Source organism: Microtus oregoni, unplaced genomic scaffold (assembly GCF_018167655.1).
Source record: "Microtus oregoni isolate MIOR12 unplaced genomic scaffold, Mior012 000052F_ref0000163, whole genome shotgun sequence".
NCBI classification, from domain to species: domain Eukaryota; kingdom Metazoa; phylum Chordata; class Mammalia; order Rodentia; family Cricetidae; genus Microtus; species Microtus oregoni.
In genome coordinates, this window is record NW_024543828.1 from 7,309,976 (window position 1) to 7,337,833 (window position 27,858).

At 38.3% G+C, this 27,858-nt stretch overlaps 1 protein-coding gene across 1 annotated transcript in view; it reads left to right on the forward strand.

Annotated features, from left to right (window-relative positions):
• LOC121437526 (phospholipid-transporting ATPase 11C-like) overlaps nucleotides 1–27,858 on the forward strand; it is a 207,045-nt gene that overhangs the window by 124,289 nt on the left and 54,898 nt on the right. The window contains exons 13-19 of the mRNA XM_041637391.1: nucleotides 15,374–15,535; nucleotides 16,183–16,334; nucleotides 16,868–16,939; nucleotides 18,596–18,669; nucleotides 20,309–20,412; nucleotides 21,253–21,434; nucleotides 25,839–26,102. Of these exons, the coding sequence (XP_041493325.1) occupies nucleotides 15,374–15,535; nucleotides 16,183–16,334; nucleotides 16,868–16,939; nucleotides 18,596–18,669; nucleotides 20,309–20,412; nucleotides 21,253–21,434; nucleotides 25,839–26,102 (1,010 nt within the window). The remainder of the gene's footprint in view (nucleotides 1–15,373; nucleotides 15,536–16,182; nucleotides 16,335–16,867; nucleotides 16,940–18,595; nucleotides 18,670–20,308; nucleotides 20,413–21,252; nucleotides 21,435–25,838; nucleotides 26,103–27,858) is intronic.

Consider the following 27,858-nt stretch of genomic DNA (forward strand, 5'->3'; position numbering starts at 1 on the left):
TCTCTTGCCAACCCTAAGGTGGCTCCCTTAACTAAGAATTGTGCTTCCGTGCTCCCCTATCCAACCTTCCTTTATCCCAATCATCCTTTTTCCCCAAGTTCCCCCCCATCCTCCTCTTCTCCCTTTTCTCTCCCCATCTCCTCTTACCCCCATCCCACCCCACCCCCAAGATCCCAATTTTCTCCCCAGCAATTTTGTCTACTTCTCATAGCCAAGAGGATAACTATATGCTTTTCCTTGGGTTCACCTTCTTACTTAGCTTCTTTAGGTTCACCAATTGTAGACTCCGTGACCCTTATTTATGGCTAGAAACCAATTATGAGTGAGTACAGCCCATGTTCATCTCTTTGGGTCTGGGTTACCTCACTCAGTATAGTGTTTTCTATTTCCATCCATTTGCATGCAAAATTTGAGAAGTCATTGTTTTTTACCGCAGCGTAGTACTCTAATGTGTATATATTCCACACTTTCTTCATCCATTCTTCCATTGAAGGGCATCTAGGTTGCTTCCAGGTTCTGGCTATTACAAACAATGCTGCTATGAAACCATCTGTTGTCTCTGTTTTAGTTGGTGTAGCCATTTTCCTTGGGTTGGAGTTTTCCTTCTAGTATTGTGTGTAGGGCTGGGTTTGTGGCTAGGTATTGTTGAAATCTAGTTTTGTCATGGAATATCTTGTTTTGTCCTTCTATGGTGATTCAAAGTTTTGCTGTGTATAGTAGTCTGGGCTGGCATCCATGGTCTCTTAATGTCTGTATAATGCCTGACCATGAGCTTCTGACTTTCATTGTCTCCAGTGAGAAGTCAGGTGTATTTCTGATAGGTCTACCTTTATATGTTACTTGGTATATTTCTTTTGCAGCTCTTAATATTCTTTCTTTACTCTGTATGTTTAGTGTTTTGATTATTATGTGGCACGAGGACCTTTTTTTGGATCCAGTCTATTTGGTATTCTGTAAGTTCTTGTATCTTCATAGGCATATCTCTCTTTAGGTTGGGAAAGTTTTCTTCTATGATTTTGTTATATATATTTTCTGTACTTTTGAGTTGGACTTCTTCTATCCCTATTTTCTTAGATTTGGCCGTTTCATGGTGTCCCATATTTCCTGGATATTTGGGGTTAAGCTTTTGTTAGATTTAATGTTTTCTTTAACTGATGAGTCTGTTTCCTCTATTGTATCTTCAGCGCTTGAGATTCTCTCCTCCATCTTTTGTATTCTGCTGATCATGTTTGTGTTTGTGGTTCCTGAGCATTTCCTCATTTCTCTTTCTATAATTCCCTCGCCTTGTGTTTTCTTTGTTGTCTCCTTTTCACTTTTCAAGTCTTGAATAGTTTTTTTTTCATATGTTTCATTTCTTTTTCTTGGTTTTCTTTGAGGGAGTTTCTGATGTCTTCCAATTTTTTGTTTGTCTTTTCCTTCATTTCTTTAAGGGAATTTCTCATTTCCTCTTTAAGAGTTTCAAACATTTTAAGTCATTTTCTTTTGCTTCATCTATATTTGGTTGTTCAAGTCTTTCTGTTGTAGGGTCATTAGGTTTTACTGGTGTCATGTTGCATGTGTTCTTACCTTTTCTACTCATCTTTTGTTCTGATATTTGTGGTTGAGGCTGTCTGAGATTCTGTTGAATAATCTTCTAGGTACCAAAGAATCCAAAGCTCATATGGTTGTTCCTCATGGCATAGTCAGTGCTACAGTTCCAGTTACCCCGTTGGTTACTCCGTGTTCCTGGAGATAGCTCAGCGCTCTTGTGCTTTGCTCTGCTCCCTTGGAGTTTGCTGTCTCAGGCCTACTTTGTTCTAGGTTACCCACTTTGACCTGTTTCTGTAAATTCTGGTCTGGATCCCCTCTGTAGAAGTCCCTGGCTTGAAGTTGGTCCTGTAAAGGTTTCTGGCTCCAGTCTACTGCCTTGGAGTTCCCAAGCTCAGGTGCTCCCAGAACCACAGAGGACCTGACTCAAGCTTACTTCCTCAGAAGTCCCAGACTCATGCTCGGACCTGCTGAGTTTCCGTGTTTGTGTCTATTCCCTTTGATGTCCCAGAACAATGCCAGGACTAACAAAGGTCCTGGCTTAGGCCTACTCCCTCTGCAGTCCCAGACTCATTCCTGTCCCCACAGAGATCTCTGGTTCCTTCCTACTCCCTGGGATTTCTCAGATTCATGCCCAGACTGGCAGAAGTCCTGGCTCAGGCCTAGTTCCTGGGAGGTCCTAGACTCACACCCAGACCCACAGGGGTCCTGGCTTGGGTCTACTCCCTTGAAGGTCCTAGATTCATGTCCGGACCCTCAGTGGTCTCTGACTCTGGCTCACTCGCTAGGTGGTTATCCCCCTGTACCTGCTCCGATGGAGATCACTGACTCTCCAGATTGTTTAATTTAATTAGAATGTTTAAGATACATTTGATAAAGTACCAATCTTTGATAAAACTGTGTAGTGATGAGGCGAGCAGGCCTGTTTTTTGTCCTACCTCGCTCCTGCATGGCTAGCTTTTGCCCCGAAATAATTACATGGAAACTGTATTCTTTTAAACACTGCCTGGCCCATTATCTCTAGCCTCTTACTGGCTAACTCTCACATCTTGACTAACCCATTTCTAATAATCTGTATAGCACCACAAGGTGGTGGCTTACTGGGAAAGATTCAGCATGTCTGACCTGGTGGCTAGCTCCATGGCGGCTGACCTACTATGCTTTCTTTCTCCCAGCTTCTGTTCTGTCTACTCCACCCACCTATGTTCTGACCTATCAGGCCAAGCAGTTTCTTTATTAATTTACCAATGAAAGCAACAGATGGACAGATGACCCTCCTCTATCAAAACTGAATGATTTTAATGACTCTTGAAAAACTCATGGGTCTAGCCTTCTTTATATTCCTCATTTTTGCAGCTATATTTAATATGACATTATTCTTTTTTGTTTGTTTGTTTTGTTTTTCGATGTAGGTTTTCTCTGTGAAGACCTTGCTACCCTGGAACGTGTTCTGTACCAGGTTGGCTTCGAGCTCACAGAGATCTACCTGCTTCTGCCTCCCAAGGACTAGGTTTAAGGGCATGTGTCACCACCCCCTGGCAACATATCATTCTTAAGTATAAATTCCGATTCTACTAATTCAATAAAGTTGTTGTTTTGACGTCCTAAGATGTACCTGGGATTTGTTCTATGTACTGAAGGTGCTATTACGAAGTTAAAAATACTCAATTATCAACGATTATCAACGATTATCAAAAATTATCAAAATTTATCAACGATTTGGGCAAACATATTAGACCTAATTATATTAGTATGGTTATAATTAATCAGAAATATTAGATGGTATGGGGAAGTAGAAAGAATCTTAAGACTAATTTTGGTCAAGTGAATCACGGTATTAATCAACATTTAGAATGTAGGGCATATTTTTTGTTAAGCTTTATGTGTAGTCATTATAGTCTGGCACATGAAGTATTTTACTTTAAAGAAAAATGAAGAGATTTTTCTCAAGATTTGTGAGTGATAAAGCCAGGACTCTGAAGTGTGCCTTTAGGTTAAACTATTTGTTGTTTTGTTTAATCAGTTTTTACTTACAAAATAGATAACTTCGTGTTTTCAGTCTAGCTCAAGAGTTCTATTTAACCTCTGTTTAGCAGCCAGTTTCACTAAAAGATCAGAAAAAAATATTTTTTTTTCTTTTACTATTCTTAGAGTAATTCAACACAACACCATCATAATATGGAAGTAGAGAGGATTTGCACACATACATCAAGCCAAATTCTCTAGTGAGCTCCAATTCTGATACTATTCACCTGAAGATACAAATTGAAGGCTAAATCCCACAATACCGTCATCATTCAGTTGCCAGTCACAAGTGCAGGTTTTTCTTTGTGATTCTGACCATCCAGTTGCAAATCAAAATTTACATAGACTCTTGACTGACTTTCATTAATTTGACAACGTGGCCCAAAAAAATCTCAGCGAGTCATAATATTGCTTATTTTAAGTGGTTATGAAAAGGGATACTAATGGGTAGCTAGATGACAACAGGCAAGGTACATGGGAAGGAGTGCAGACCTCTCATGCCATCTTGAGTGTGCCAGCTTTAAGGAAATCTTCACATGATCAGCTCTCTGAAAGGTGGTCTTGTTTTGTTTTGAGGGTTCAATAGAAGTAGCAAAACATAATATAACTGATTAAATCATTAACCATTGTTGATAACTTAACCATCAGATTTTTTATCCTCCCCCTCCAGGGTTGTAAGATGGAGGTGAAAGTTCCAGCCATCAAACTAATGCTTTAATTTTTCCAGTGACTTGCCTTTATTCAGTATGATATCTAAGTATATAGGGCCATCAATCATTTCATTCGTATATAAAAGATACCTATTTCTTTTTGGTGATTACCAGAGGTTTTTTAGAGTTTTATTCATGAGACTGAGATTATTAATATTAGGTATTTTATAATGTAGCAATCTTTTCCCATTTTCAGACACCCATCCCTTTACATCAAGAGGAATAGAGCCTCAAGTAGTAATGAGACATTACTTAGAATCCTACTCAGTTATTCATACTTACCCTAGTTCATTATCCAGAATGTCTCCAAGGGTGAGAATATTGAGAATATAGATTTCATCCAAAACTGGTCCAATTAAAAAAATTATTAGGAGGCTTTGATTTGATTGAAGTAGGAAACACTGTCATCTCTTTGTCTGAGCCCATTTTAAGGTATTTAGTATTATTAGATTATACTCACTGCATAATTCCATTTATTCATTTGGGATCCACAACTGTGGTTTCTGCTTTTCTTCATATCTAATTTTTTTTACTTTGGGAAAGGTGATTAAGTTTGTCTGCTGTGTTTATCTAGACTCTAGGCTACTACTCTAGAGGAACCCTTCCCTCAATCTACTACCATTTAGATATGGTAAAATTACGTGAAGGTATGATTAGCTATCTGTAATGTTACTTCCAAGTATGGTAAATGTACAGCCCACTGATATAAGCCTCTTAGGAGTTCTAAAGGGAGTTTTCAAACAGGATCTGGGAGTGTACTTCAGTGTGGAGTGCTTGCTTAGCACTTATAGAATCTTGAGTCCTATTCCCTACAGAACAAATGAAACACTTGAAATTACTTGCTTCAGAATAATATTGCTTCTTTGTTTTGTGTATGTATGTTTGTATATATGATTGTTTTTTCAGTATTAGAGATTGAACCAAGGACTTCACACATGCTAGCCAAGCCTCTTAGCACTAAGCTATAGCTCCAGCATTTTTTTTTGAGATAGGATCTCAGTGAAATATCCAGGATGACTTTGAACTCACTCTGCAGCTCAGACATGTCTTAACCTCAGCAATACCCCCACCTTGGCCTCCTTGGCAGCAGAGATCACAGGCCTGTACCACAGGCCCAGCACTCAGTATTTTCACCCTAGTTCTGTAACCATTGCATCAGAAAAGAAAGAAAATTGAGGTAGTCGGTGGAAGGAAAAAGAGGGTATAGAAGCAAACTGTCTTAGCACCTATTACAGATTCCTCTATCTTCCTCCACCTTTCTTGCTACATCCGCCAGCAAAACAAAGACTATCTAGTTGGGATACACCTTTTGTCACACCGTGCTGAATATGAACACACACTCATTGATCTCCCATCTCAAAATAACATTCTTACCAGTCTGGAGATGCCATGTGTGTTTGAAGCTATTTCAGAAAGTAAAGGGATCAAATGTATATTTTACAATATTTAACTAATGCAGACTCTGTAGCCACAAAATGATGAACTTGGCTTTTCTGATATGGAGAAGTCTTTTCATCCATCTCAAAGCTAGAATCTGTGAGGGAGAGCCAAGCAGCAATCTCCCTTTTTTTCCCGAGCCTTTAAATATGAAAATTCTTTTAAATATAAATCACAACTAGTCCCCTGTTTACTTTTCCTGAGTACATAGAATATGAGAATGGTTTTATAAGTTTTCTGATTTTAGAGCCAACAAAATCAACATTGCCTAGTAATTTATAGTTTTAGTTCATAGTTTTTTGCCCTATACTTTTGAGATTTGGTGTTTGCAGACCTTTACTGTCTATACTGTCCCACAGAGGCTAAAGAATTGTACATTTTATATTGAAGTTACCACTTTTAACACTAATGCCTTAAGATTCTAAAAGGATGCTAGAAAGATAGCTCAGTCAGTAAAGTGCTTCCTTCAGAAGCACAAGGATATAAGATCTCTCCTAGGGAACCACTGAGAAAAGGCCTAGCATAGTGGTTGCACTTTAACACAAACACTGAAGAGGCTCACTAATGGACTAGCCTTGCTTCCTTTGGGAGTTCTAGGTCAGAAAGAGACCCTAACTCAAAAGAGAGATGAACAGTTCCTAGGGAACAACACCCAAAGTTCTCCTCTGGCGTCCACATACTCACACACACAAAAGAATCTCTGAATGAACTAATACTAATCTAAATGCATGATGTGAAACAACCCAGGATTTGTGGAAATATGAAAATGAATATTTTGACCAAGAATAGAAAGCCTCAAAGAATTTCAGTTTATTTAGAAAAACCTCAGTGATGCACAAATAATAACACTAAGATGAATTTAAAAAGAAAATTCAAACTTGGCTGGCTAATAGGGAAAAAGGAAGACTAGAATGCTTTATTTGTGTCAGTGCTGCCACCATGAAAAGCTTTGAAAAATAATTAGAAAGCAACTGCTGGAGTTCATCTCTTTTCCGTACATTATAAAAACCTTAATCTTGTGCTTACACTTGTTCTTGTCAGCCCATAATTTTAACTATTTAAGCATACATTACTGAAAAGGAGGATAAAATTGTGGGTTTCTAAAAGCCAGATGTTATAAATAGAATAGATAAAAACTGAGATAGAATGTAAGTGCTCAAACTGATTTAATATAATGAAAATTTTATTTCATTAGCATATTTCCCATTTTTGCAAAGGTACAATACATATTATATTTTAACCTATTGCTTTTCTTAAATTTGGAAACATTTTTAGGAATATCTACAAAACTAGACATGAAAAGAAGTTTTTATCACCCTTTACCTGTTATATCTCCTAAGTAGATAACTGTCAACATTTCTGTTCTGTATATGTTCTACAGTCATGCTTTTTACGTCAATGCAGTATTTTTATTAAACTTTCTTTTTTTTTTTTTTTAAATAATTTTTTTTTATTAAGAAAAGAAGAAAAAAAAACATAAACAAAAAACAAGTTTCCACCTCCTCCCAGCCTCCCATTTCCCTCCCCCTCCTCCCACCCTTCTCCCCCTCCTCCCACCCTTCTACCCCTCCCCCCACTCCTCTCCCCCTCCCTCTCCAGTCCACAGAGCAGTCCAGGTTCCCTGCCCTGTGGTAAGTCCTAGGTCCTCCCCCCTCCGTCCATATCTAGGAAGGTGAACATCCAAACTGGCTAGGCTTCCACAAAGCCAGCACATTAAGTAGGATCAAAACCCCGTGCCATTGTCCTTGGCGTCTCATCAGCCCTCATTGTTCGCCATGTTCAGAGAGTCCGGTTTTATCCCATGCTTTTTCGGTCACAGTCCAGCTGGCCTTGGTGAGCTCCCAGTAGATCAGCTCCACTGTCTCAGTGGGTGGGTGCACGCCTCGTGGTCCCGACTTCTTTGCTCAAGTTCTCCCTCCTTCTGCTCCTCATTGGGACCTTGGGAGCTCAGTCCAGTGCTCCAGTGTGGGTCTGTCTCTGTCTCCATCCATCACCAGATGAAGGTTCTATGATGATATGCAAGATATTCGTCAGTATTGCTCTCGGATAGGGTCATTTCAGGTTCCCAATCCTCAGCTACCCAAGGAACTAACTGGGAACCTCATGTTGGGCACTTGGGAGCCCCTCTAGGGTCAAATCTCTTGCTCACCCTAAAGTGGTTCCCTTAACTAAGAATTGTGGTTCCATGCTCCCCTATCCACCTTTCCTTTATCCCAATTCTCCTGATTCCCCAAATCCCCCCTCTTTCCCTTCTACCTTTTCTCTCCCCATCTCCCCTTACCCCCATCCCACCCCACCCCCAAGATCCTAATTTTCTCCCCGGCAATTGGGTCTACTTCCCTTAGCCAAGAGGATAACTATATGTTTTTCCTTGGGTTCACCTTCTTACTTAGCTTCTTTAGGTTCACCTATTGTAGACTCCGTGGCGCTAATTTATGGCTAGAAACCAATTATGAGTGAGTATATCCCATGTTCATCTTTTTGGGTCTGGGACACCTCACTCAGGATAGTGTTTTCTATTTCCATCCATTTGCCTGCAAAATTCGAGAAGTCATTGTTTTTTACCGCAGCGTAGTACTCTAGCGTGTATATATTCCATACTTTCTTCATCCATTCTTCCATTGAAGGGCATCTAGGTTGTTTCCAGGTTCTGGCTATTACAAATAATACAGCTATGAACATAGTTGAACAAATGCTTTTGTCATATGATAGAGCATCTCTTGGGTATATTCCCAGGAGTGGTATTGCTGGGTCCAGGGGTAAGTTGATCCCGAATTTCCTGAGAAACCGAAACACTGACTTCCACAGTGGTTGCACAAGATGGCATTCCCACCAGCAATGGATGAGGGTACCCGTTCCTCCACAGCCTCTCCAGCAAAGGTTATCCTTGGTGTTTTTGACTTTAGCCATTCTGACAGGTGTAAGATGATATCTCAAAGTTGTTTTGATTTGCATTTCCCTGATTGCTAAGGAAGTTGAGCACGACTTTAAGTGTCTTTTGGCCATTTGAACTTCCTCTGCTGAGAATTCTCTGTTCAGTTCAGTGCCCCATTTTTTAATTGGGTTAATTAGCATTTTAAAGTCTAGTTTCTTGAGTTCCTTATATATTTTGGAGATCAGACCTTTGTCTGTTGTGGGGTTGGTGAAGATCTTCTCCCAATCAGTAGGTTGCCTTTGTGTCTTATTGACTATGTCCTTTGCTTTACAGAAGCTTCTCAGTTTAAGTAGGTCCCATTTATTCAATGTTGCCCTTAATGTCTGTGCTTCTGGGGTTATACATAGGAAGCGATCTCCTGTGCCCAGCTCCTGTAGGGTACTTCCCACTTTCTCTTCTATCAGGTTCAGTGTGTTCGGGCTGATATTGAGGTCTTTAATCCATTTGGACTTGAGTTTTGTGCACGGTGATAGATAAGGGTCTATTTTCATTCTTCTAGAAGATGACATCCAGTTGTGCCAGCACCATTTGTTGAAGATGCTTTCTTTCTTCCATTTTATACTTTTAGCTCCTTTATCGAAAATCAGGTGTTCATAGGTTTGTGGGATAAAATCCGGGTCTTCTATACGATTCCATTGGTCGACTTCTCTGTTTTTATGCCAGTACCACACTGTTTTCATTACTGTAGCTCTGTAATAGAATTTGAAGTCAGGGATGGTAATGCCTCCAGAAGATCCTTTATTGTATAGGATTGTTTTGGCTATCCTGGGTTTTTTGTTTTTCCATATAAAGTTGATTATTGTCCTCTCCAGATCTGTGAAGAATTTTGATGGGATCTTGATGGGGATTGCATTGAATCTATAAATAGCCTTTGGTAGAATTGCCATTTTTACTATGTTGATCCTACCAATCCAAGAGCAAGGGAGGTCCATCCATTTTTTGGTATCCTCTTCAATTTCTTTCTTCAATGCCTTAAAGTTCTTGTCAAATAGATCTTTCACTTCCTTGGTTAGATGTACCCCAAGATATTTTATGCTGTTTTTGGCTATTGTGAATGGTGAAGCTTCTCTGATTTCCCTCTCTGCTTCCATATCCTTTGTGTATAAGAGGGCGACTGATTTTTTGGAGTTGATCTTGTATCCTGCCACATTACTAAAGCTGTTTATCAGCTGTAGGAGTTCTTTGGTGGAGTTTTTGGGGTCGCTTATGTACACTATCATATCATCTGCAAATAACGAAAGTTTAACTTCTTCCTTTCCAATTCGAATCCCCTTGATTCCATTATGTTGTCTTATTGCTATTGCTAGAACTTCAAGCACTATATTGAAGAGGTATGGGGAGAGTGGACAGCCTTGTCGTGTTCCTGAGTTAAGTGGGATGGCTTTGAGTTTCTCTCCGTTTAATTTGATGTTAGCTGTCGGCTTGCTGTATATAGCTTTTATTATATTTAGGTATGACCCTTGTATCCCTAATCTCTCCAAGACTTTTAACATAAATGGATGTTGAATTTTGTCAAATGCTTTTTCAGCATCTAATGAAATGATCATATGGTTTTTTTCTTTCAGTTTATTTATATGCTGGATTACATTGATAGATTTTCGTATGTTGAACCAGCCCTGCATCTCAGGAATGAAGCCTACTTGATCATAATGGATAATTTTTCGGATGTGTTCTTGGATTCGATTTGCCAGTATTTTGTTGAGGATTTTTGCGTCGATATTCATGAGTGAGATTGGCCTGTAGTTCTCTTTCCTGGTTGAGTCTTTGAGTGGTTTTGGTATCAGAGTAATTGTGGCTTCATAAAAGGAGTTTGGTAATGACCCTTCTGTTTCTATCTTGTGGAATACATTAAGGAGTATAGGTATTAGATCTTCTTGGAAGATCTGGTAGAATTCCGCATTGAAACCATCTGGTCCTGGGCTTTTTTTGGTAGGGAGGTTTTTGATAACCTCTTCTAATTCTTCGCGACTAACAGGTCTATTTAGATTGTTCACCAGGTCCTGATTTAACTTTGGTATATGATATTTATCTAAAAAAGTATCCATTTCCTTTACATTTTCCAATTTTGTGGCATATAGGCTTTTGTAGTAAGATCTAATGATTCTCTGAATTTCCTTTGTGTCTGTGGTTATGTCCCCCTTTTCATTTCTGATCTTATTAATTTGCAAATTCTCTCTCTGCCGTTTGATTAGCTTGGATAGTGGCTTGTCAATCTTGTTGATTTTCTCCAGGAACCAGCTTTTTGTTTCATTGATTTTTTGTATTGTTTTCTGTGTTTCTATTTTGTTGATTTCAGCCCTCATTTTGATTATTTCCAGTCTTCTACTCCTCCTAGGTGAGTCTGCTTCTTTTTTTTCTAGAGCTTTCAGGTGGGCTGTTAAGTCTCCAATGTGAGCTTTCTCTGTTTTCTTTAAGTGGGCACTTAGTGCTATGAACTTTCCTCTTAGGACTGCTTTCATAGTGTCCCATAAGTTTGAGTATGTTGTTTCTTTATTTTCATTGAATTCCAGGAAGACTTTAATTTCTTTCTTTATTTCTTCCTTAATCCAGCTATGGTTCAATAGTTGACTGTTCAGTTTCCATGATTTTGTATGCTTTCTGGGGGTAGCATTATTGTTGAATTCTAACTTTAATCCATGGTGATCTGATAAGACACAGGTGGTTACTAATATTTTTTTGTAACTGTGGATGTTTGCTTTGTTACCGACTATGTGGTCGATTTTCGAGAAGGTTCCATGAGCTGCAGAGAAGAAGGTATATTCTTTCCTATTTGGATGGAATGTTCTATAGATGTCTGTTAAGTCCATTTGATTCATTACCTCCACTAATTCTCTTATTTCTCTGTTAGGTTCCTGTCTGATTGACCTGTCCATTGGTGAGAGAGGAGTGTTGAAGTCTCCTACTATTAGTGTGTGCGGTTTGATGGGTGCCTTGAATTTTAGCAATGTTTCTTTTATGTACGTGGGTGCTTTTATATTAGGGGCATAGATGTTCAGGATTGAGACTTCATCCTGATGAACTGTTCCTGTTATGAGTATAAAATGCCCCTCTCCATCTCTTCTGATTGATTTAAGTTTAAAGTCAACTTTGTTAGAGATTAGTATGGCCACACCTGCCTGTTTCTTAGGTCCATTTGCTTGATAGGTCTTTTCCCAGCCCTTTACTCTGAGTAGGTGCCTGTCTTTGTGGTTGAGGTGTGTTTCTTGTAAACAGCAGAATGTTGGATCCTGTTTTCTTATCCAATCTCTTAGCCTGTGCCTTTTTATAGGTGAATTGAGTCCATTGACATTAAGTGATATTAATGACCAGTGGTTGTTAACTCCGGTCATTTTTTTTTAGTCGTAGAGTTTGTGTGTTTCCCTTCTTTGTTTTGTGTTGGTGAAGGGTCTCTAGATGTCTGAGTTATTGTGGTCATTGTTGGACTCCTTGGTTAGTGATTTTCCTTCAATTACTTTCTGTAAGGCTGGATTTGTGGCTGCGTATTGTTTAAATTTGTTTTTATCCTGGAAAATTTTATTTTCTCCATTTATAGTGAATGAAAGCTTGGCTGGGTATAGTAATCTGGGCTTGCACCCATGGTCTCTCAGTTTCTGCAGTACATCTATCCAGGACCTTCTGGCTTTCATGGTTTCCATGGAGAAGTCAGGTGTAAGTCTGATAGGTTTACCTTTATAAGTAATTTGGCCTTTTTCCTTTGCAGCTCTTAATATTCTTTCCTTATTCTGTATGCTTTGTGTTTTGATAATTATATGGCGAGGGGATGTTTTTTTTTGATCCAGCCTATTCGGTGTTCTGTATGCTTCTTGCACCTTCATAGGAAAATCTTTCCGTAGGTTGGGAAAGTTTTCTTCTATAATTTTATTAAATAGATTTTCTGGACCATTGAGCTGCCCTTCTTCTCCTTCTTCTACTCCTATTATTCTTAGGTTTGGTCTCTTTATTGTGTCCCATATTTCCTGAATGTTTTGTGATGAGAGTTTGTTGGACTTGCTGTTTTCTTTGATCAGTGTGTTTATTTTCTCTATGGTATCTTCAGAATCCGAGAGTCTTTCTTCTATCTCTTGTATTCTGCTGGTTATGCTTGTTTCTGTAGTCTCTATTCGTTTACCTAGATTTTCCATGTCCAGACGGCCCTCTGTTTGTGTTTTCTTCTTTGCCTCTATTTCAGTTTTCAGGTCTTGAACTGTTTCCATTATCTGTTTGATTGTTTTTCCTTGGTTTTCTAGGGTATCATTCACTGATTTATTCAATTCTTCAAACTTTCTGTTATATTTCTCATCCATTTCTATAAGGGCGTTTTTTACATGCTGTTTAAGGGTGTCAATCACTTTCATGAAGTCAATCTTTTCTCCTTCCTCTTGATTAAGGGGTTCTTGTCCTCCCGTTGTGGGGTCGCTTGTTTCTGGTAGCTTCATGTTGCTTTTCAGCTTGTTGGGCGAATTCTTGCCTTGACGTCGGCCCATCTCTTCTTCCAAATGCTCCCTATGGATCTTCTTTTACCGGATTAGGTCTCCTTGCCTACCAAACGCTGTCTCTCCCCAATGTTGGCTCTCCCAATGCTGGGTCTCCTGGCGCCGAAAGATCAGGCCTCCGTGCTGGTTGGGCAGCTTGCAGACAAAGCGCCTACCCCGCTTGGTGCAGGCAGGCCACAGAAACAAAGGAACTGCTGCCCGCCCGGGAGCCCCGGGTACTCGGACCCAGCGCCCAGATAGGCTGCGCTGGGCGATGCCACGCGCCAAAAGAGGGTAGTGGGGGCGAAGTGGGGAGGGCTCTGGACGGAAGCTGGGTGGGCCAGGAAGAAAGAGGCAGCACCCGGGGAGTAGAGGCCCTGCAGAGAGCCCAAGCAGGACAGGGGGCCAAGAAACCCCCGAGCTCCCCGTCCCAGGCTGGCGCCGTGGGCCAGAAACTCACCCCAATGCTGGGTCTCCTGGCGCCGAAAGATCAGGCCTCCGTGCTGGTTGGGCAGCTCGCAGACAAAGCGCCTCTTAAACTTTCTTTTTACTTATTCTTTTTGTGTCCTTTGCATCACACATCTCGATCCCATTCATTTCCCATCCCTTTGTATCAATTCTCTGCCCTTGCAGCTTCCCCCTTAAAATAAAATAAAATTCAAGAGAAAAAGAAAAAAGGACAAATCTCATCTTGGAAGCTGTAGCATGACACAGTGAGTCACGCAGTAGACCCTTTTATCCACATTATCTTTACTTGCAAGTGTTCATTGCAGAGAGTCATTGATCTGGTCCAAGGCCTCTGGTTTCTACTACACTATCGATGCTGGGCCCTCACTGTGACTCCTCTTGGTTATCCTGCAGTTGCCCTGTGTCATGGAGATCCTACAGCTTTGGGTCTGCAGGGCTGGCCTTCCTGTGCTCCAGCAGATCACAGACGGGGTGGATGTTGGAGTGGGCTAACACATAGCCCTGGTTCTGGGCCTGGGTAGTTGCAGGGTTGGTCAGCCCACCAGCTCTCCCCTGTCTTCACCTCCAGGGCAAGCTCTCCAGCACTGCCCAGCTAGTTTTCCCCTTGAAAGAGGTGGGGCCAATTCTGCTTTCACATTCTCGGAGTTGGCTCTCCTGCTCCTACACCTTCAAGGGCCAGCTCTACTGTGTTGCCCAGGCGTGTGCAGGGGACAGCTCTCCCACCTTCCATAGGCAGTGAGGGGTGTCAGGGAGAGAGCTTCTTTGCCCCACCCACACCACCATATGTCAGATCAGGGGCAAGACCAGATTTCCCATGCTCATGTTCTCAGAGGGACCAGCACCTAGTCAATAGGGTCAGCTCTGTTGTGCTGCCCAGGCAAGATGCAGGGCCCACTTTCCCAAGTGATGTAGCTGATAAGGGGAAGGGTCAGCTCCCTTACCCTCACCACGACATGGCAGATGAGGGGCCTGTGGCCAGCTATCTCACTCTCCTACCTTCAGGGCCAGTTCACCCTTGCTTCTGCCAGAAGGGTGAGCTCTACTGTGCTGCCCAGACAAGGAGCATGGCCCGGTTGCCTGAGTGCTGCAACTGGTTAGGAGGAGGGTCAGGTCTTTTGTCTGTCATTTGTCACAGGCAAGTGAGGGGTATGGGGGAGCGACATCTTCCACACACCCACACATAATGCAGTATTTTTATTGAGAGTTCTTCTGACAAGATAGTTCCCCAGATAAAGTTGCTTATCAAAAAGCCTAATGACCTAAGATAGATCTCTGGATCCTACATGATGGAAGGAGACAACTGTCTTCTACAGGTTGTCCTCCAACCTCTGTTGGCTTGTATGTTATGTGCGATGGCATGGACACATACACCCAATGAATTTATAAAATAGAATAAAATTGTAATTGTGCTTTTCAAGAGGAAAAATTATCAGTTTTTCTTTTATTGTATGACAAGTACATTTCTATTACATTTTTTCTCATTGTATTATGTACATGACAGTGGGGGGTGCACTATGTTGGTTTCTTCCTTAGAAAATTGACTTTTTACTTTACCTTATAAAAAACATTAAAGGATTAAATTAAAGGTGTTTAGCTTAATAAAAGAGTCATGGTTTTCTGTCCTATTAGTCTTCTGCATTTAAGTAAGTTTCAGTATCTTTGAAAATGCTCACAACTTTCTCATTCATTTATTTATAATCCAACATTTGACAAGTCTTAGAATAGGTGATTTCTATGGCTGTGGAAATAGAATTGCCTTCTTATAGCTGTCTAAAACTTAACTATATTAATGAAAATTTATATGTTTATATCCTTTTTAGGTGGATTATGTATTTACCGATAAGACTGGAACACTCACTGAAAATAGCATGGAATTCATTGAATGCTGCATTGATGGACACAAATATAAAGGCACAACTCAGGAAGTTGATGGACTATCTCAAACTGATGGGCCCTCAGCCTTTTTTGATAAAGCAGATAAGGTGACATTTTCCCAATTAATATATTCCCTGAGAAATCAATATTTATAAGCATTTGTTATTATTACATAGTGGAAATACAGTATTTTCCAATGGGCACATGATACAGACCTTTGAATAATCATTTGTACTTTGAATACACCTTCTTTTATTAACACCTTTAGCATTTATAAACAACTAGAAGTTACAAGTAGAATTATAGGAAATGGCATTTGAACAAAACATTAACTTGGCTGTATGTGGATTCACATTTTAAAAAAAAAATCAGCTCCTCTAAGAAGTCATCTTTTCAAATATAGATTTGAAGTTCTAGATTTTCATGTTAAACCGATCAAAGTCTCCTGACACTTGAACAATTGCTAGATTGTGACTTAGATACCTAATTACCTCTTAGGCTATGAAGTTATAGCCTTAGGTATAGGTGGTACTACTCTAACCTGGATGAGTTAATACATATTCCAGGGATGCTGACTATGAACCCGTAATTCTTTTAGTTGCTAGGTATGCTTTTGAGTATTGGGAATTTATAAATTTTCATTAGCTAGTTTCTTAGAGATTATAAAATGCTGTCACATTAATATCTTTTCTTTGTTCTCTTTCTGGTTACCTAGGGATAAAAATAATAGTCATTTTCCGTTTCTGTTTTACAGAACCGGGAGGAACTCTTTCTGCGTGCCCTGTGTTTATGTCACACTGTAGAAATTAAAACAAATGATGCTGTTGATGGACCTACAGAAGCAGCTGAATTCACCTATATCTCCTCCTCACCAGATGAAATAGCTTTGGTGAAAGGAGCAAAAAAGTAAGCATTTCTTTTACTTCTGAGAAAGTGAAACCACAGGAGGGCAGAAGTTTGTTTGTTTACTTTTTCATTTGCTTCAGTAACTCTTTCTTGTGCCTTTCCTATTATGTAACTTCAAAAAGAAAATAGTGATACATTTGTTTAGCTTGACTTATTCATGTATTCTGACATTAGTCCAAATTGTCATACTATTTTGTAAATCAGTGGCAGCTTTTGTATAACACATGTAATTTCTGAATGCTGCCAGCAATTTTGATGTCATTTGGTAACTGACAATCTAGTTTACACATGAGATTCAAGATGACTAAGTACCTAAAAGGCCACATACTATGTTTGCTGAAAAATTGGAATTACAGATTGAATACAGTAGTAGCCAGTCATTGGCTTGCTCTTTGTTGGCAAATGAAATAGGAAATGCAATTGGAGATTGAGATTGTATAAAAGAAGAAAGGAATTTAAAAAGATAGGTAATAAAGTGAAAGAGGAAAATAACTGTTTCTTGAAGATATACAAGTCTTTATTGTTTTTGATAGGTTTGGGTTCACATTTTTGGGAAATTGGAATGGACATATACGAGTAGAAAACGAAAGAAAAGAAATAGAAGAGTAAGTAGTTCTATATTTTGATGTTTGTCATTTTTTTAAACCAATTGTGAACATTAATGCTTTGCTCAGCCTGATGCAGGGAGGAAGGGCTTGTTCCTGCCTCAACTGAATATACCAGACTTTGTAGACTCCCCCATGGGAGGCCTTATCCTTTTGGAGTAGTGGACAGGTGGGGAAGGAGGTCAGGAGGAGGGATGGGAAGGGGAATTGTGGTTGTATGTAAAATGAATTAAAATTTTAAAAAAAGATTTGAAAGAGAGTAAGAAGTAGTTTATGGAAGGGCTTGGAGGGAGAAAAACGGGGGTAATGTAATTATACTATAAATAAATCAAGTAATCATATTATGAACTCAAAAAATAAAAGTAGCTGGGCGGTGGTGGTGCACGCCTTTAATCCCAGCACTCGGGAGGCAGAGGCAGGCGGATCTCTGTGAGTTCGAGACCAGCCTGGTCTACAAGAGCTAGTTCCAGGACAGGCTCCAAAACCACAGAGAAACCCTATCTCGAAAAACCAAAAAAAATAAATAAATAAAAAAAATAAAAGTAAATATATTCAGATAGTAAAGAAAACTTAATGTACCTATAAATATTGAACTGTGTTCTCCCATTTCAGGATTTCATATAAATATAGTTGGAGTAGGAAAAGCTATTTTTCATAGAGCGTCAAAAATGAGGATTTAAAGTAGAAACTCCAGTTTGGTTTACGTGTCCAGTAGCCAGAATGAGTCTTGCTAAATTATTTGCGAAATATAGGTGAAAATATTCATTCACAAGTCCCTCCTTTTCTTAGCTATTCTGTATGATTTCATCTAAGTAATAGTTTATCCATGCATAGACAAATCTAAGCCATCTCATAATGTTATTGGACTCTTTAATCTCTTCTATGGCTTCTTACTGTTTTAGGATAGAATGGCACATTTCTGAAACAGCACTAAATTCCCAGTTCTCAACCCTTGCTTACTTTGAGTATTTCATCTCTTGCATAGAACTGAGTTTTTCAGACATTGGAACTTTAAACTCTGTGTGAACCATGTGCTGCCATACATGCTTTCATGTGTTTTCTCCCCTGTGAAAAGTCAGTCCTGTTTCCTCCTCGTGTCATTCATTTAGAATCCAGTGCATACCCTTGCCAGGAGACATTTTTTTCAGTTCTCCGCTTTTCTGTGCTTGGCTCTCTCCATTTTAAGTATTTTTGATTGTAGTATTGCGTGGACATGGAATATAGTTATGTTCATTATCCTTTGTCTCCTTTATACTGTGGTAAGTTCTTGGAGAGAAGAGTCTTTGGCAGATTCATCTCAATTTCTCAGAACCTAGCCCGTTGTCTGACAGCATACTAGGCACACCAAAATTACAACCATCCTATACCCCCTCCAGAGATGACTTGGTGAGCCAGTTCTTTGTTTTCCATTCTTATACAGTCACTATCTTTGTAAGTTATACAGTGAGAAAATAAAAATAGCTTTTACTGCTATTGTCAGCATGCTCTACATGCAGAGAAATTTCAAAGAAAAATAAAAGTACCAGTTGTATAAAAAACTAGCTCTTCCCATCCAAAGAGCAAAGCTTTGTGTTCATTAAGATGTTTCAGTAATATACTTTTTCTTATTCAGTGTAGTTTAGGTATTTCACTTTTTTTGTCTTTCCTTTCCTAAAGGTATGAACTTCTCCACACCTTAAATTTTGATTCTATCCGCCGACGTATGAGTGTAATTGTGAAGACCCAAGGAGGTATGCATCTTTAAAATCTGACTTACTTATCTTTTTCTAATTGTAAATTTTTTTTGTCAACTTTTTTGAGGAAAGAAACCTTTTATGTAGTTTAGGATTAAGTAATCTTACAGATTTTACTGAAACAGCGATTTAGTGTTTCAGAAATGTCACATTTTATCCTAAAACAGTAAGAAGCCAGAGAAGGGTTTGAAGAGTGTTATAACAGTATGAGATGGCTTAGATTTGTCTATGTATGGATGAATTATTAATTATATTAAATTATACGAAGAGTTAAATGGTCTGGAACTACCAATTATAGAAGTCTAGAGTTCAGAGAGTGACTGGTTTTCGATCCTTCTCTGACCACAATTATTCTCCTACTGCTTTACAGACGTGTGATTAACCCAAGTTTCTAGGAAAGGGCATTTTGTTTCATTCCAGTGCTACAAACTGTGAAAGAATAAAACTTGCCTTTTCAATTGCCGGGCGGTGGTGGCGCAAGCCTTTAATCCCAGCACTCGGGAGGCAGAGGCAGGCGGATCTCTGTGAGTTCGAGACCAGCCTGGTCTACAAGAGCTAGTTCCAGGACAGGCTCCAAAACCACAGAGAAACCCTGTCTCGAAAAACCAAAAAAAAAAAAAACTTGCCTTTTCAGAGAAATGGGTACCATCATCTCTAAGTTCTTCAATATCTTTGGAAGGCACTGTGGTAGTTTGCCTTCTGTTCAGATTCTGAAAGACTCATGGGACAGCATGCCTTTATTTGCAAGCTCTCAGATGTATGTACATGTGTGCACATGTGGTTTTTGGCCTAATTTTCAAAATATCCTTAATTTATTTTAGTATTAATTATTTTGCAAATTCCTTAATGATGAGAAATGGAGAAAGGTGGGTCACTTTTACTCTGCCTTCTGGGATGACTGCAAAGTCATGAGATTGATTTTAATATATTCTTATGAAGTTTGTTTATGACTTAAATATACTTCAGATGTTTGATTAGAAATGAAACATTTAGCATTTAAATCCTTACTGCTTTTATGTGTACACATCTATACCTATATTCTTCTGCAAATGGTAAAATGCCTGCAAAAATGATATACAAAGGTCGCTGGTCCCAAAGCTACATTTTTTAATTTGCTCAGCTATTTACCTCATAAGGATAAAGTGTCTTTTAATACTCAACAGTACATGATCTAAAACTGTATTTATGATATCAGCATTCTACAAAAATATTTTCAAGTTCCCAATACAGGCCATCAAGCAAGTATTCTTCTAGTTTATTCAAAATTAATTCAAGCTGTTGGAGTGTGAATGTGGTTCTTGGCTCTACTTCATGTCCAGTTACATTTTCAAAGTAATGTCACCTGGAGTTCCTTGACACAGCCTACTAGTTCATGATTTAATGCAAGGAAATATAGCAGGGCTGCATGTAGTAGTATCTGACTTATTTATGGTGTCTATAATGTTCTGGAAAGATGATGATTGTTCTTTTGATAAACTAAAGTTCTAGATATTTCATTCCATTTGATTTAACATTGCAAGACAGGCTCAAAATATATAGCACCTGGATGAGAGAGGCCATCTTAAAGTTAACTCTTCTTAAAATCCTAATACCAGTCTTCATATTCTGAGTTGAGTGCTTTGGTTCTTTATTGTAGGAGATATATTACTTTTTTGTAAAGGAGCAGATTCATCAGTTTTTCCCAGGGTGCATAACCATGAAATTGAGTTAACCAAAGCCCATGTGGAACGTAATGCAATGGTAAGCCTATGCCCTTCCCTTCAATAAGTAAGTGGAGAAATATTGCATATAACTATGTTTATGGTTTTTAAATAGATGTTAAAGTTAATTTAGTTTATTTTATGGTCTATTTCTTGTGCAAGGAAATTTGGTTATATTCCTATATTCTTTATTTTGACATAAACTATTATTCTATACTAGTACTGTGGTCAGAGCTAGTACTAAGTGAAGATGTTTCAATGATCTTACTTGTTGAAGATGTTTCAAGGAGTTTTTTTTTTTAAAGAGCTGTTAGTTTCTTAGAACTTGACTGAATGTTAACTCTTTGGCTGCATTCTGTTCATTTTAAAAAATTAAATGTGTTGCCGGGCGGTGGTGGTGCACGCCTTTAATCCCAGTACTCGGGAGGCAGAGGCAGGCGGATCTCTGGGAGTTCGAGGCCAGCCTGGTCTACAAGAGCTAGTTCCGGGACAGTCACCAAAGCTACAGAGAAACCCTGTCTCGAAAAACCAAAAGAAAAAAATTAAATGTGTTAAGAATTTTTCCTGTACAGATGGGTAAAGCAAATTCATTTCAAGAATATGATTGGGGCTAGGGAGATTGCTCAGAAGTTAAGAGCATGCACTGGTCTTACAGATGAGCCAACAAGTTTGGTTCCTAGTACCCACAGTGGGTAGCTCATAACTAACTATACCTCCAGCTCCAGGGGATCTTATGCCTCTGGCCTCCACAGTCACCTGCACTTATGTGCACATAACTATACACATACACTGACACATGCTCAACACATAATCTTTAAAATAGTAGGACATTAATTCAGCTATTACAGAGGTAACTGTAGACCTTCTGCTTTGCTTCTAGGATGGGTATCGGACTCTTTGTGTAGCCTTCAAAGAAATTGCTCCAGATGATTTTGAAAGAATTAATACACAACTCATAGAGGCAAAAATGGCCCTACAGGATAGAGAAGAAAAACTGGAAAAGATTTTTGATGAGATTGAGACAAATATGAATTTAATTGGAGCCACTGCTGTGGAAGACAAGTAACTAGATACTGTTGCTAATTTTTATTTTTAGTTTTTGAGGTTATAATATAATTACATCATTTCTCCTCTTCCCTTTCCTTCCTCTAAAAATGCCATGTCCAACTCTACTTTGTTCTCTTTCACATTCATGGCCTCTTTTTCTTTATTTGGCTGTTTGTGTATCTATTTCTAAATATATAAATGGTTACTCATGTTACTATATAATATGTAAGTAATATATTTTAAGTAATATGTAAATGTTGCTTGTATGTTTGTTTTCAGAGCTGACCATCTGGTATTGGATAACCAATTGGTGTGCATTTACCTGAGGGAGACTGTTTATCCTCCACCAGCCAGTATTCCTTAATTATTTGTAGTTCTTTATCTCTTCCAGACCTTTCCCCAGGCCATATTAGCATATCTGCTGAATAAAGATCTGCTCTATTATTTTAATCACCAGTCACTTAGGGTAGTATGACTCAGATTAGTAATTTATTTACATATTTTGAAATATCTCATTTAGCATTGCCATCTAAGATTATTTTACCATGTATAGAAAATACAGCAGATTTTGAACTCTAGAAATAGTTTCAAATTAAATGCATGTATCTAAGAAAGAATGAATCCTTTATCAATATAGTTTTTTAATATTTACTAAATCATCTAATTGTTTATGTAACTTTTATAAAACAACCTTACAGTACATAAAGCAGGGTTGTAAAACCATTATTTGAGCTATTTCCCAGAAGAATGGGTAAGATTTTGGTAAATGAGCAGAAAGGAAATTTCTGGTAAACAGCACAAGAATTTAACCTGCTTCAACAAGCCAGAATATATTTTTGAGTACTTTAAAATATGATTAAAAATAAGACAAATATATAAGATGAGATCTGTCAGACATTATTTTAAGACTTAGTGATGTGCTTGAAATATTTTTTTAACTTTTGAGTATTTTACAAGTTTTCAAAGAAAGGACTAGAGAAATGACTCAATGGTTTGGCATACTGGTTTCTTTTCCAGAGAATTTGGGATCAATTCCCAGCACCCACATGGTATCAGTAATCAACTGTAACTCCAGTCCTGAGGAACTTAATGCCTTCTACCATCCTTGGACACCAAGCATGCACATATCATACAAATATATGTGCAGAAAAAACCAACCATGCACATATAATACATTAATTAAATTTTTAAGTATGGAAAAAAATTACCGATATATTCAACCAATTGAAAGTATTAAAGTTTTTATTATTTTTATGTTAATATTTATTTATTCTTTGATACTTTCATACATGCATAATATAATATAATATAATATAATATATAGTTATTTCATCCCCATTAACCTCTCTCATCCTAGTCCTGCTCCCATTGACCCTTCTGTTTTCATGTCTGCTTCCTTGTCTGTCTTTCTGGTTTGATTGATTGACTGATTGATTTTGTTTTTTGCAACCCACTGATTTCAGTTAGCATTGCTTGCATGAGCATGAATGGTATGATCATTTACCTGAGCGTGGAAAACTTAATGGTGACTGTGCCATTAAAGAAAACGAATATCCTACCTCAGCAACAATTAATTGCCAGTAGTTCCTCAGAGAGTAACTATATGAGCTCCTTGCCTACTTATGAGAGAACTGTTGATAGGTCCCATCTTGTGTAGGTAAACCCATCTGCTATGAATTTCTGAGTGCAGTGGCCATGCAAGTCCAAAAGTTAGCAGTTCAAAGTACTCTTCCTTTCTTCCAGCCCTTATATTCTTTCCTCCCCCTCTTTCAAGATGTTCCCTAAACCACAGAGGGATAATATAAAATTCTTATTGAAGTCTGAGCTGTAAACTGTCATTTATTTTCATACTTTGACCAGTCATTTCAATAACTATCACCCACTACAAAGAGAATCTTCTATAACCAATATTGAGAGCAGCACTAATCTATGAGTATAAACAAAAATATTTAAAAGACAATTTGATACCATTTCCATTTAGTAAAAACAAAAATCCCAGTAGATTACCTCTTAGGGCCTAGGACCTCCCCAGCTACAGACTTTTGACAAGAGTTTCCTTCCATAGAATGGCCCTCAAATACAATCCTTTAAAGATTTGTTTATTTTCTGTGTATGAGTGTTTTGCCTGCATGTATACCTGTTGCGCTACATGTGTGCAGTGCCCTTAGAGGTCAGAAGAGGTTGTCAGATCCCTAGAAACTGGAGTTACCAACAGTTGAAAGATGTCATGTGGGTACTGAGAATCTCCTCAGTAAGAGTAGCCCATGCTTTTAAACCACAGCCATGTCTCCAGCTCCCTCAGATATAACTTCTAGAAACCAGTTGCTTCTGCCTGTCAATCACATTCACAGTATATTGTATCATGGATATATCTTACTGGCAGGTTGATCCTGTAATCCAAAGGGTTCTTGATAGCTCCGCATTTTTTTCTTTTCTTTTTATTGATTTATTTATTAAAGATTTCTGCCTCCTCCCTGCCACCGCCTACCATTTCCCTCCCCCTCCCCCAATCAAGTCCCCCTCCCTTGTCAGCCCAAAGAGCAATCAGGGTTCCCTGCCCTGTGAGAAGTCCAGGGACCACCCACCTCCATCCAGGTCTAGTAAGGTGAGCATCCAAACTGTCTAGGCTTCCACAAAGCCAGTACATGCAGTAGGATCCAAAACCCATTGCCATTGTTCTTGAGTTCTCAGTAGTCCTCATTGTCCACTATGTTCAGTGAGTCCGGTTTTATCCCAGGCTTTTTCAGACCCGGGCCAGCTGGCCTTGGTGAGTTCCCGATAGAACATCCCCATTGTCTCAGTATGTGGGTGCACCCCTTGCGGTCCTGAGTTCCTTGCTCATGCTCTCTCTCCATCTGCTCCTGATTTGGATCTTGAGATTTCAGTCCGGTGCCCCAATGTGGGTCTCTGTCTCTGTCTCCTTTCATCGCCTGATGAAGGTTAATATTCAGGAGGATTCTCATTTTTATTCATTCTCATCTTCCCTTAAACCTTTCCATCTTCAACTTCTGTCCTAAAATTTTTTTGAAGATTCATCTTATTTTTATTTGAATTAAGTGTGTGTGTGTGTAATGGATAAGGGTGGTGAGAATTCCATGTATGTGGGAATACCCCTGCAGGACATACATCTGATCTCTGATAGCAGGAACCACAGGTTGCTGGGAGCCACCTGACACATGCTAGCAATTGAAATAAGGCCCCCAGGAAGAGTAATACATGCTTTAAACCCCTAACCATCTCTCCAGTCCTCTCCTGAAAAATTTAATAACATATATTACAAAAAGTTAAAAAGTTTCATTGTGACATTCCCATACATACACATATTTTAATCATATTCTCAGCTTTTATTGTTCTTTCCTACTTCTTAAAATTCTCCTTTCCCTTCCTCCTATTAACAAAATTTCTTTCGTAAAATTTCATTGATTATTCTGGTGACTGAAAGTTTAGAACCTAAAGAATGTGTCATACTTCTATCCTTTACCTTTTAAAATTGTTCTTAAATCATCATTAAAAATTACTGGGTTTCCTCTTTATTATTTCTTTTCTATGATACAGGATATCAACTGTGTAGCTCTGGCTTGCCTAGAACACAGCATAGAGACCATGTTAACTTCAAACTCATAGAAATCTACCTTCATTTGCCTCCCATGTGCTGGGATTAAAGGCAAGCTACCATACTTAGCAGATTTCCTAATCTTAAAAGCTCCCCAAAGATAACAATTTATGCACAGTCCCCATATCTAATTAGAATGTTTTAGCTCTTTCCATTTTGGAACATGTTAAGAATTTGTTGGTTCGACTTGAAAGCTCATGCATTTAATCCCAGATTTTGGAGGCAGAGGCAGGGATCTCTATAAATTCAAAGCCAGCCTGGTCTACATAGTGAGTTCCAGAACATCCAGAGCTACATAGTGAGATCATGTTTCAAAAGAGAAAAAAAGAATTATATGGTGAGATGTCATAGAAAATACACTTAAAGTGACAATAAATAAAGACATTTGGTGAATATTTGCATATTTTTGCTTATAGTTTCAATTCTTTTGTTTATTTGTTTTGTTTTGTTTTTTGAGGCGGTTTCTCTGCAGCTTTGGAACCTGTTCTGGAACTAGCTCTTGTAGATGTATACCATGATTGCCAAAAAAAAAAAAAAACTCCACCTGCCTCTGCCTCTCCCTCCTGGCTTTATATTTTCAATTTTTATTATGCTGCTGGGTACCAGTTACCTCAAGAAATATGAAATTTTCTGAACTTCATTGTTTAGAATTTAATTTAGTAAGAGAAGCTCTACCGGAGACAAAAACAAAGGTGATAAGGAGTCAGGATTCTAGACTTGCATTGCTAGTAAGCTGTAAGAATGCTTGCTTCAACAGACTTCTGTCATGAAATTTAGAAGTTAACAAGGTTTCTTTGTGTTTGTAGGCTGCAAGATCAGGCTGCAGAGACCATTGAAGCTCTGCATGCAGCTGGCTTGAAAGTCTGGGTGCTTACTGGAGACAAGATGGAAACAGCCAAATCCACGTGCTATGCCTGCCGCCTTTTCCAAACCAATACTGAGCTCCTGGAACTGACCACAAAAACCATTGAAGAAAGTGAAAGGAAAGAAGATCGATTACATGAATTGTTAATAGAATATCGTAAGAAGTTGCTGCATGAATTTCCTAAAAACACTAGAAGCCTTAAAAAGTAAGAAAGTGCATCTATTTCTTACTTATACATTTATACAAATGTAAATAAATAACATTTACATTTTTTTGCAGAAGGCGCTACTTGCAATAATTTATCATTCTCTGTTGATGTTTTATTCTTGTAAGTTAAAACGTTCCCCAGAGGACTTGGTTAATGGTCCATTTGAGATCATTTGTCACTTTATATCTCTCTTAATGTAAAAGAAAATTAGATTTCTCAACATTTTGTGTTAAAGCTCATTTTTGGTTTTTTTGGCAGTGCTGTAAATTGAACCTAGGGCCTTACACATTCTAGGCAAACACTCTACCACTGAGTTATCCCCAGTTCTCTGTCCTTTTTTTTAATGAATTTATATTCACAAGTACTAAAAGCATAAAATTGTACATACTAAGTTAATGAAATATTTGATGCATGCACACACTATATGTTTAAATTAGGGCTAAACACACTTTTTCCCAAAGCACATTTCTTTATAGCAAAAACTTTCAGAATCATCCCTTCTAACATTTTGAAATTTATGTAAATTAGTGTTACGTATAATCACCCCACTCTATAAGTAATATACCAAAATTTCTTCCTCCTGTCTAAGTATTACTTACTATTTTTGATCAACTTTTCTTCATTCTTAAATCCACATACTCTCCTAGCTTTTGATAACCACCCTTATATTCTCAAGTTCTATGAAATCAGTGCTTTGAGATTCATATGAATAAGATCACATATGATTTGTCTTTCTGTACCTGGATTATTTTATTTGCTTATTATATTACACATGATATAATGAGTTCATGTCATCTATGTAGCTGCAAATGACAGAATTTTATTTTTTGTAGCAGCATGATATTCTATGTATGTATGTATGTCCCATATTTTTTTCACCTGTTCTTAGTTGATAGATACTTATGTTGTTTCTGTCTCTGGGCGCTTGTGAATAGTGCTGAAATGAACACTAGAGTGCATATGTCTCTGACCTTCATTTTGCTGTTATATATATAATCAGTAATGAGATTTCTGGAGTATAACAGTAGTTTTCATTTTCTTTAAAAGCTTATTCTAAAGTAGCTCAATTTCTAAACATTTAGTGTCTGACATACAGTAACATCAGTCCGTAACAGAAAATTGATTGAATTTGGTCTATTCTAAGTGTGTGGGTGTGAGACAGAGATATTTCATGCTTGTGTTGTGTGTGTATTAGTCACTTTTCTATTGTTGTAGTAAAACACCACTACCAAGGCAACTTATAGAAGTTAAGTGTTTATTTGGACTTATGTTTCCAGAGGAATAAGAATCTGTGGTGCCAGATCAGAGGCATAGAAGCACAAACAAAAAGCTAAAAGCTTATATTTTTTGATTGCAAGCACAAAGCAGAGAGACCTAACTGGAAATGGCATGAGGCTTTGAAACCAAAGATGTCCTTACTCTAGCAAGGCCACACCTCCTAGGCTTCCCCCAACAGTGCCACCAACTGGAATTCAAGTGTTCAAATGTCAGAGCTCTATTGAAGACACTCTTACTCAAACTACCACAATGTGCATTCAAATTGTGATCCACACAAATCCCCTACCTCTGTTACCACCTCCTTCCAACCCACAAATCTTTTACCCATATTCATGACTTCGTTGTTTGGTTAGTTGATTGCTTGCTTGGTTGGGTTTTTTGTTGTTGTTGTTGTTTTGTTTTTTTGTTTTTTACTTTTGTTTTGTTTTGTTTTAGAGACTACTTTGTGGCTGTGTTTTTGGAACTGATTTTTTGA